Below are 10,000 nucleotides of genomic sequence, written 5' to 3'. Positions count from 1 at the left end.
TCAAAGAAAGAAGAGACAAAATTAAGAAATGGTCATCATTACTATAACCATTCTGAGGCAGGCGCTTTTACAGAGAGTTTACAAGGAACTATCGTATCGCCTTTATTATATGACTCTTCAGCACAGGTGATAGAATAATCCGTTTGTTCAAGTGTCCGATAGATAATATAAATCGGTAAATAAACAAAATGCCACTTATTTTGTATTTAGGTTACAATCTTGTCATCATTATTATGAACTTACTCAAAAGTCATTCTCATTTCAAGTGACAAAAATTAAGTTTCGTATAGTAAATGAAATTGATCATATCATGAGAGTGTTGTTTGGTGAGGGCGTGAGATGCTGTGAGAGAACATAACTTGATCATGGCGCAGCCCTAGCAACCTACTGCATGTGACCCTGAATGTTTGCGAGTCATGGTGATGCAGCGGCTGATGTTATATTTTATTCACTCGTATATAGTTTTCATTCAAGTATTGTGACTTATTAGGGGTGTTAACATTAACGAAACATTACTGAACATGTTCTGGAGAGAGATTGCACATGTCTGCCTTTGGCATCTTACAGCAAGATAAAACTTTGTCCGTACTGAAGAGAGAGAGAGAGAGAGAGAGAGAGAGAGATGCCAGTCAAGAGGCACTGGCACCGTTGATCTTCCTGCCACCCTCCCCAAGTCGCAACCCATTTGTGAGTGGACCATCCTGCCACACGGAGCCACGACTTCTCGCCGTGTAGACTGAAGGACGCCATCCACACTACCCTTGTCCCCGGGCCTCTGTACCGCCAGGGAGAGCGCTAAAGTGTGGGTAAGAAGTCTCTGCTTCAAGATTGATGTAAATCTCTTCTTTTAGTTTTTCAGGCAAATAACAATATCATTTTGGTGAGGTATTTTCGATTTTTCAAGAAAGGCTTTCCCTGAAGCTACAGCCTGATAGTTTTGTGTCGAAGTGGTGCCATTATTTCCATCGATATGGTCTCTGATGATCATCACCGGAATCACAGTTCTATTGCAGTCGCTGTTTGAAAAAAAGTTAAAATTTATTATGTATATACCTCTTATTTTTGTTCCAGGTTCAATTATTAGCAAGCATGGTACAACAATAAATGAACTATAGCCACTTACTGCATCAGGTATTTTGGCAACAACGGACGTGGAACAGAGATAGAAGCGAAACTTGACTGATTCCCTGCTTGGAGACTGACTTGGTGTTTTCAGAGGTGAACTGAGGCTGCGACATGTCGAGGCTGAGGAGCAGAGCTGGGTGGCTGGTAGACCATGAGGTGGGCGCCACGTTGACGAACATCGTCCTCGCTCTCCTATTAGCCGTCGCCATCGCACAGTTCATCAAGAGACGTCGCAAGGTGAGCTTAGTGCACTATACCTCAAATCAGACAGCAGGACAAACCATAGATTATTCCTACCATTAAAGCCCCCCTACACGCTGCGGCGGCATGTCCAGGCGTCTGAACAGTCCGTCGAACGGAGTAACTACACACATGTACTGCCTCATGCAAGACAACGTTCAGTTCTAGCGAGACACCACGGGCGTGTTTTATGTAAGCTGCCAAATGCTGTAAGCAGAGTTGTATCCTCAAGGCCGCTTCATGTGCCCATACACGGTGGCGGGACAGAGCCTGCCTGTCAGTTACAGCTTACGTCCTACGATTTGTGTGAGGTGGCTTCTCCGACGCCCTGCCGGCGCGGCGGCCTGTGTGTGTGGGGCCCTTCATTGTCTTCAGGAACGTTCCTTAATGAGTTATCATTCCGTGTTGATTGATTGATTGATTTGTTGATTTGTGTTGTGTATTCTTACCATAGTATTAACACATTTTGTTTGTGTTTCAGGTGTGGCTGCTGAACCAACTTCCTGGTCCCAAGGGTGTCCCCATCCTGGGTTCAGCTCTCGAGGTGAACTGTGATAATGTGGGTAAGAATCTCCATTGAGCAGCGCCATCCATGCGTTGATCAATGTTTGCCCACCATTGTTCAGTACAATATCGCGGACTGGTTATAAAGTTTTGTTATATTAAAGATGTGACATTATCGCTGAGACCTTTCAGCATTACACAAACTTTTCATTGATCACCTAAAACAGTTTACTTCTGATTTATTTATGCATTCTTTATGAATTGATTCCTTTATTCGTTTGTTGTTAATCTTTTTTTTTTTTTAGTTTTAAATAATTACGTAGCCTAAAAGATATGAACATTCAATCCTTTCATCATGTTTGTGTGTTCATGTATATTATTTTAGTGTTCTGAATGATCACACGTAAAAATATTATATACCTGTGAAAAGGCTGACTTGTATTCGAATACCATCAGCCATCATCCGTGTCTGGGTAGGTTTGCTGCATGAACTGCGATGAATGGGTGAGTGAGCATCTTAAGTGTGGTATCTCAATTCACCTCAGAACTCTTTCGCACGCTCAACTCCTACTGCGACATGGGCGAGGTGGTGCGTCTGTGGCTTGGCCCTTACCCGGTGGTGGTACTGACCAGCGCACGCGCCTTTGAGGTAAGCTGGCGCCGCGCTCAAGTGGCATCTGTTGGTATACATAAGGGTTCTCTCACCAAGAGTGCGACACAAATAATGTAATGCGTATATATAGAACACGTTTTCTTTCTTTCCTTCTTTCTTTTACTCTTATATTTCTCCATACGTGGTAAACTAATATGTGTGTGTGTGTGTGTGTGTGTGTGTGTGTGTGTGTGTGTGTGTGTGTGTGTGTGTCTGTAATACAAAATTTTATGATATTTGCACAAAAATATCCAAACAACGATGTCGTGTAGATTCGAAGGGCAAACAAATGAGTCACAAAATCTTATATGCATACATAATTTCGTCCATCAAAAACGCAAAATAACCCTTTGTTCCTGGCAGACCTTGTTGAGCAGTCAGAAACACTTGGACAAGAGCAGTGACTACGATTTCCTTCTTCCCTGGCTGGGCACTGGCCTCCTCACTTCTACGGGTGAGTCTCCGCCCATAACTCACGTATTATTGTATCTGCTGACTCATATGGCCTGTTTTTCTATGCATCGGAAAGTGTGGTAATCCTGCATTTTCGAGTTTGTTATCGCATTAGAATTGTCAGTGGTGATTTAGTGTGTTGTTGTTAAAGATGATCTGTTTCTCACCTCTGCCTCCCCTAGGCAGTAAGTGGCACTCTCGCCGCAAGCTGCTTACCCCGGCCTTCCACTTCAGCATCTTGGACAACTTCGTGGACGTGTTCAGCAGACAGAGCAGCAAGATGGTCAACAAGCTGACGGACAAGGCCAATGGAGAGGCCTTTGATATCTTTCCCTTCATCACCCTCTGCACTCTGGACATCATATGCGGTGTGTTCTCATGGTTCTGTATGTTCATTCATTAATCGTTGTACTTGTTCAAGCAATCAGTCTATTAGTATAAACATTACGGCTAATTTTGTGTCCTCTCGTCTTGCTGCACCAGAGGCAGCGATGGGAAGATGTGTGAACGCCCAGGACAGAGAGGACTCAGAATACGTCCGCTCGGTGAAGAAGTAAGTGTGGATGTATGTGTTTACCTAATGCGCGCCGTCCTCGTGTAAAGTTTCATGACCTGTAGTGAAAAAATGATCTACTTTGTATTCAGTTTGCATATTGTAGTACAGAAGAACGATAGGCGTGCTATGAATGGCGAGAACAAACAGCGAGAGTTATTGAGGTATAGTGAGGCGAATGAAGTTTCTTTACTGACAGTTACCAACTTGTAAATAAGCCAAGATGAATGAGGACTCTTAGCTGCATCTCTCTCTCCACATGCCGACTACGCACGCTGTCTTGTTTGTGTGTTTGTTACCTTAATTTGCTGTTCAACTGGGGATATAGAAGATATTTCAGTGACGTTGATTTTGATGAGCAAATGAATGCAAGGTTGGCATCTGGCAAGCCTTGGAGCTAGGTGGCTCTGAGCGAGTACGTAGATTATTCAGTTTTACCTCTTCTCTACACCTCCCAGGATCAATTACTTAATTCAGCGAAGAACGGCGATAGTGTGGCAGCGACCAGACTTCATGTTTCGCCTCTTGGGCCTCAAGAAGGAGCAGGACACGTGCCTGGCAGTGCTACACAATTTCACGCGGGACGTCATCAGGGAGCGGCAGAAGCTGCACCGGGAGGCCAAGGCAAGGGAACAGCAACAAGAGTGTTCGGAGGAGGAGAAACTCTTGGGTGAGTAGCACAATAATTTGTTAACCACATTTCTATGTATATTTTTACTAAATACCGATTATATCACCACCTAGATCAGAAAGACGCTAAATGCTCGGCTAAATCTAGCTCCTCAAATAAACATGGGACGTAAATAAATTGTTATGCTTCGTAAAATAAGATCACTTGTTCTCCCGCCAGGCAAAGGGAAGCGGCGCCTTGCCTTCTTGGACTTGCTGCTGGAGGCTTCGGAGGATGGCAAGGTTCTATCCGACGAGGATATTAGGGAGGAGGTGGACACCATCATGTTCAGGGGACACGACACCACCTCCAGCGGAATCAACTGGGCCCTGTACCTTATGGGACGCCACCCGGAAGAACAGGTGCGTGAGTGAGACCTACAGACTAGCGGATGGGAGGCGGGGAGGGAAGGGTAGGCTATGACTTATATGGCCATGCCATGCTGGTTCTGTTCCTCTTTATCTTCTCTTCCTGTGGGGCAGACGCGGGTGCAGGAGGAGCTGGACAGTATCTTCGGAGACAGTGATCGTCCAATCACCATGGATGACCTGAGGCAGATGAAGTACACGGAGAACTGCATCAAGGAGTCCCTCAGGCTGCTTCCCTCCGTCCCCTTCATCGGCAGGATGCTGAAAGAAGACATCGTTATAAGTGAGACACGGAATACTTTCGTTTCTTGCTTAATAAAAATAATGCATTATTGGGATATATAGTGTATTAAGAACGATCTCTGTCTCTCTCTCTCTCTCTCTCTTGCCTACTCGGACGCAAAACAGTGACACAATGAACTAGAAACAGCGGCTGGAGATGGATCGTCTTGAGAACGAATGTTAGTTGGTATACATTCTCTGTCGCTTTTTCATAATACGAGTATGTTTACAGGCAGGGGGCCTGTATGAAATATAATAGGAATGGATAATTTATATGAATAACGAGACTAGAAGAGAAGATAAAAACAATCGAAAGCCTGAAATACGCATTAGTTGCAATATCGAGAAGGCTATAAAATCAGCCCGCCTTGCCTTCAAAATGTTCAAACCTTCTGAGATGGCGCGTCTGTCGCTTCCACTTGAATCCCGCGCCCGGCGCGCGCCGTAGGTGTGGTGAGCGTGTGGGCCTCTGCGGCAGGAGCACGTGTCACTTTACCGGCAGTGAGCTTACAGGAAACAGGTGAGCATTGGTTTATGTCGGGTATATATCAGAGATACGTAGTATGAACTATTCGTGTTGTTGGAGGTCCTTCCGTATTGTGCATTACCGTCGCCTGAACGTGAGGATGTACAGTACTTATTTAGTACCATCTCTGCTGCTTGTGTCAGGACATTATAGCTGCAAATATGTGGTCAGCCAGACATGGTGAAGCGAGAAGGAAACAGCTCCCAGCCCCCTCCCCTCATTAGTCTGTGTCTGTATATTTGCTGGAGGAAGGAAAGGATACAGTGCTATTATATTTTTTCGAAAATTAAGTCAGTAAGTCACTTGGGAACCTGAATGTGATTTTTTTGCACTGTTCGGGATTGTTATATTCATTCTTAGTACAACGTCCTCACAATCTGAACAAGCATCTCCCACTCATTCACGAGACATTACATGGACTCTTAGTGACTGGCTTCTCGAGGCACTACGCAAATGATCCTCTTGTAGAGCATGCCAAGGTTGATAGGTATGTTTGTTGTGTTGCTGATGCCATTGCTTGTCACACCTGACGTCGCAGAAAGACCTTACAATTTCGCACCTGAATTTATGTCCTTTCCCTACAGCATGCGAAGCCATTTCATTGTATACGCTGAACATTTGCCATATTTAGTATCCAATAATATCTCTTACAATCTTGAAAACATGTGTGAGAGGAAATCAATGAACGCATTCTTCGTTGGCCAGATAATCAGCGAATCCCGGCAGGCGTCAATTTTTCCTTGGCAATATACAAGCTGCACCGAGATCCTGAGCAGTTTCCTGACCCTGAGAAATTTGACCCCGATCGTTTCCTGCCCGAGAACGCAGCCAAGCGTCATCCTTACGCCTATGTGCCCTTTAGCGCCGGGCCTAGGAACTGCATAGGTGGGTATCAAGGTCATTCAGCTGACCTCGTTGGATGTCTTGTGTTAGCAATGTCAGTAGTGAAACAGGTTAATCATGTATTGTGCAAAGTTTGGCTGCTTGTTTGCACGCCGCATGCTTTTCATCGTCTATTCTACTGATTGGCTCGCTTTCTTTGTGTGTGTGTGTGTGTGTGTGCGCGCGCAGGTCAAAGGTTTGCTCTGCTAGAGGAGAAGGTAGTGGTGAGCAACGTATTGCGTAACTTCCGCGTGGTGAGTGACATCCCAGAGACTGACCTGAAGCTGATGGGCGAGCTGGTGCTGCGACCCCACGGTGGCAACCCCATCAAACTGCTGCCCCGCCGCTCCTAAGCCACGCCTTCCACCTGTCTGTGGTTCTGTTCCTCCCGAAGCATCCACGCCACGCTGCCTGGGTTTGGTGCTGCTGCAGGTGTCCGAAATGGTCTTTGTCGCATTACTCATGTTTGTGTAATTCACGATTGTGTGCTAAGGAAAAAAAAAAAAAAAAAAAACGAAATTTTAGTTTTTACAATAAAATAAGTCTAAAAATTATTAGATTAGTCAATTCATCCCTTTACGTAGCAACTGTGAGAAACTCAGTGACAGGTACCCTTAGTCAAATGATACCTTTTTCCTAGAATAATCTACATATGCAATCATGCCGGTGAGAACAACCGTAAATGTTTATTCAATGTCAAAAGGTGTCCTGATGATGGTGACTGATACAATCCGTTGACCTGATGATGGTGACTGATAAGTATGATGGTGACTGATAATTATGATGGTGACTGATACAGTTTGATGGTGATGGTGATCGATACAGTTCGTTGAGGTCTATTTGATGCTTTCGTTGCAGGAACATCGCAATAGCTGTGTAGGTTGCATGGGCACTTGCATCACCGCTGTTCATATACGGCAGTCACTGTATACAACATCAAAAAATGAACTGTAGCCACGAATTGTCTTGGATTGAATTGTGTATGTGGGCGTGCGTGCGTGTACGATCGTGAACATAAGTTTAATTCAGTAGACTTCGCTGTGAGAGATAACTTATCTTGACAAGCCTGTCCAATATCTTTATCATTCCTGCCATGCCATGGATGCACGGGGGGGAGGGGGGTAGCTCAGTGTTCTCGCCGCCGCTGTCGCCGCCACAGCCTCAACCGATCACTCCAGCAGAGGAGCGAGGAAATGTTCCTATTAAGCAGTCATCCAACTTCCTAACCCTGCAGTGTATTTACTTGCAAGCCTGCCCTTCACCGCAGGCTGAAGGAACCTGCTACAGTGAGTTGTGCGAGTCATTTAGGGACACGTTGTGTACGGCAATAGGAAACATTGATTTTCTAAGCATAGAGATCACACACACACACACACACACACACACACACACACACACACACACACACACACACACACACACACACACATATTTCCACATCTCGTGTTACTGAAGTGTCGCCGTAGTGATAAGTATTTATAGAGGAAGAGTAAACCACCTTCTCTTCCAACCAAATACGCTGCTGCTTATCTCTGTGAATGAGAGTGATGTCATCTTCATAAATCAACCTTGCACTATGTGGTGGCGATTTAAAGGATGAAGGCAACCACGTTCATTCCCACGCTTTGGCTTTGGCAGTGACATTACCCTTAGCTGCGTGCGCTTGTGACGTGCCCAGGGCACTGCGCACAACCACGCGTGTGCTTTGTTAACAATACAGTAATAAAACAAGACAGTAATGTCAGCAATTATTATGACAGTGGATTTATAGTAATAATAGCAGTTTTTAGTGTTGAATGAATTCCATTAACTTTTCTGTCTCCTGCTGTTAGACGGTGACTATTTTTCGGCGTTTCGGATGAAATGTTGCAAAGACAGCGAGTGGTGAAATTGGACTCATTTGTGCTCGACTCACGAGAAAACAGCGCTACTCTTGGTCTGTGTAACTTTCAGCCGAAACGCTAAAAACAAAAAAAAAAAAAAAAAAATGGTCACCATGCATCTCATCACAGACAACAGATAAATTATGAAAAAAAAGAACAGAATAGAACATCAAATTAAGATTATTTCCATTAATGATACTGTCAAGTCTTATTACTGTACCAGCAATATATGTAGAGTGCAACATGAGTTTCTGGGGCTATTACTAGAGGTGAAAGTACAGATTATTTGAAGCTGAAAATGTTCTATACACATATGCCTTTTGAGACGTTGTTTATAGTCAAGCTATGAAATTCAAATATGGTCGATGGCTAGATATAGTTGGCGGGTATAGGCAATGCATGATGCCATGTAGTCTATTATTTTACTTGTCGATTATTACACCCATACTATCATGTGTAATGTTTATTGGTAATCGGTACCGTACCGTTGGTGTCACTTGCCTCCTCATAGTATTGTAAAGCTCCAAAACTAGATAGAAATCATGACAGTTATTCATAATTCGGACATACTCGGTCATTCAGGTTTATACATCTATGGTTGTTTCTGTATGAAACATACACCTATCTATCTCCACAGGGCTTGCTAAATGTAGGCAAACATTTCAGCAGGGCGGTATTTCAAAGATTTCACCACGTCATAGGAACAGAATGTCTTAGTGGATGAGGAATTTTGCAGAAGTCTTACACACGCAGTAATCTTATCTCAAGGATCACTGCTTCCTGTCTCGCAATCTATCCTTAAACACAACGTTTGAGATGTTCATCAATTACATTAGCAGTGTGGTTTTGTTTCTTTCAGGTAAATTCGGGACTGCATAACGAAGTGGTGTTTTCGCGTGTTGAGGCACTCACGGTAGTTACTACACTCCGCCAGCACCAGCACCGGCACCAGCATGCAGCTCTCCTTGGAATACCTCAGGACTCCCCCTGGGATTCTTAAGTTAGTGGAAATTGTAAGTATAACTGTGTGTGTGTGTGTGTGTGTGTGTGTGTGTGTGTAATTCACCTCTGTCGTCTGCTGGTCACCCAGCCACACATGAAGAGGCTTGCCCATTTGCCTCACCGCTTACTGGGACTCGAACCCGGCCCTCTCGATTGTGAGTCGAGCTAGCTAACCACTACACTACGCGGTGTGTGTGTGTGTGTGTGTGTGTGTGTGTGTGTGTGTGTGTGTGTGTGTGTGTCGTTCGCCAATCTAGTTGTGAAGAAGAGTGTTTGCCACACTAATAGTGAAGATAACTGTAATCTGCTCTAATAGTGGATATAAATGTATGAAGATAAGTGTGCGACTGTCCAATAGTGAAGATAAGTGTTCTAATAGTGAAGATGAGAATTCTCCACTCCAATAGTGAATATACTGTAAGTGTTCGCTACTCTAATAGTGAAGATAAAGATAGGTAAGGCCATTGTGAAAGTAAAGATAAACAAGATTTTTGCATTACCAACTAGAGAAACACCATTGAGAACACGATTCTCCCAAGAATATTTCTCCCATTAGTACGTAATGTAAAAATGTCGTTAATCTGTCACTGAAACCGTAAATCATCCTTAAAAAAAAAATGTAATTCAGAAAGTAGTAACCATGGGGTGAAATGTTGCAAAAAGACGCTACACATCTTAACACACCTTTCCCTCATCGTGGTGTACACCGTGTATGGTGTACCAAACCTAACTTAACCCAACCTAACCCAAACCAAACCTTACCTAACCTAACCTCACCCAAACCAAACCTTACCTAACCTAACCTAACCTAACCTAACCTAACCTAACCTAACCTAACCTAACCCAACCTAACCTCACCC

General features: G+C 44.1%; 3 protein-coding genes across 5 annotated transcripts in view; 2 read left to right on the top strand and 1 right to left on the bottom strand.

The window, feature by feature from the left end:
• Positions 1 to 1,610, bottom strand: part of LOC123505515 (chorion transcription factor Cf2-like) — a 17,697-nt gene extending 16,087 nt beyond the window's left edge. The window contains exon 1 of the mRNA XM_045256896.1: positions 1,423 to 1,610. The gene's annotated coding sequence lies outside the window, so the exon portion shown is untranslated. The remainder of the gene's footprint in view (positions 1 to 1,422) is intronic.
• On the top strand, positions 613 to 6,809 carry LOC123505514 (cytochrome P450 4C1-like). 2 transcript variants are annotated; one of them, XM_045256892.1, is made up of 12 exons: positions 613 to 802; positions 1,217 to 1,362; positions 1,847 to 1,928; positions 2,415 to 2,518; positions 2,885 to 2,975; positions 3,157 to 3,342; positions 3,458 to 3,527; positions 3,986 to 4,197; positions 4,378 to 4,559; positions 4,680 to 4,848; positions 6,079 to 6,258; positions 6,445 to 6,809. In XM_045256892.1, the coding sequence occupies exons 2-12, from the start codon at positions 1,237 to 1,239 to the stop codon at positions 6,606 to 6,608; spliced, it is 1,566 nt and encodes a 521-aa protein (XP_045112827.1). In that variant the 5' UTR covers positions 613 to 802; positions 1,217 to 1,236; the 3' UTR covers positions 6,609 to 6,809. The 2 variants fall into 2 exon arrangements, with proteins under 2 accessions (XP_045112827.1, XP_045112825.1); XM_045256890.1 differs by having other exon boundaries at positions 614 to 806.
• LOC123505518 (protein snakeskin-like) overlaps positions 4,932 to 10,000 on the top strand; it is a 6,793-nt gene continuing 1,724 nt past the window's right edge. The window contains exons 1-2 of one of the 2 annotated variants that reach the window (XM_045256903.1): positions 4,932 to 5,367; positions 8,998 to 9,151. In XM_045256903.1, coding sequence (XP_045112838.1) covers positions 9,092 to 9,151 — 60 coding nt within the window. In that variant the 5' untranslated portion in view covers positions 4,932 to 5,367; positions 8,998 to 9,091. Of the gene's footprint in view, positions 5,368 to 7,377; positions 7,542 to 8,997; positions 9,152 to 10,000 lie in introns of those variants that run through there. The other variant, XM_045256902.1, reaches the window with a different exon arrangement.

This window comes from Portunus trituberculatus, chromosome 18 (assembly GCF_017591435.1).
Source record: "Portunus trituberculatus isolate SZX2019 chromosome 18, ASM1759143v1, whole genome shotgun sequence".
Lineage (NCBI taxonomy): Eukaryota > Metazoa > Arthropoda > Malacostraca > Decapoda > Portunidae > Portunus > Portunus trituberculatus.
This window is presented reverse-complemented; position numbering and strand designations above follow the sequence as displayed.

Coding starts and splice junctions, on each gene's coding strand:
- LOC123505514 (XM_045256892.1), top strand. CDS start 1,237: ATGTCGAGGCTGAGGAGCAGAGCTGGGTGGCTGGTAGACCATGAGGTG. Junction 4,560..4,679: donor GACGCCACCCGGAAGAACAG/GTGCGTGAGTGA, acceptor CCTGTGGGGCAG/ACGCGGGTGCAGGAGGAGCT. Junction 6,259..6,444: donor CGGGCCTAGGAACTGCATAG/GTGGGTATCAAG, acceptor GTGCGCGCGCAG/GTCAAAGGTTTGCTCTGCTA.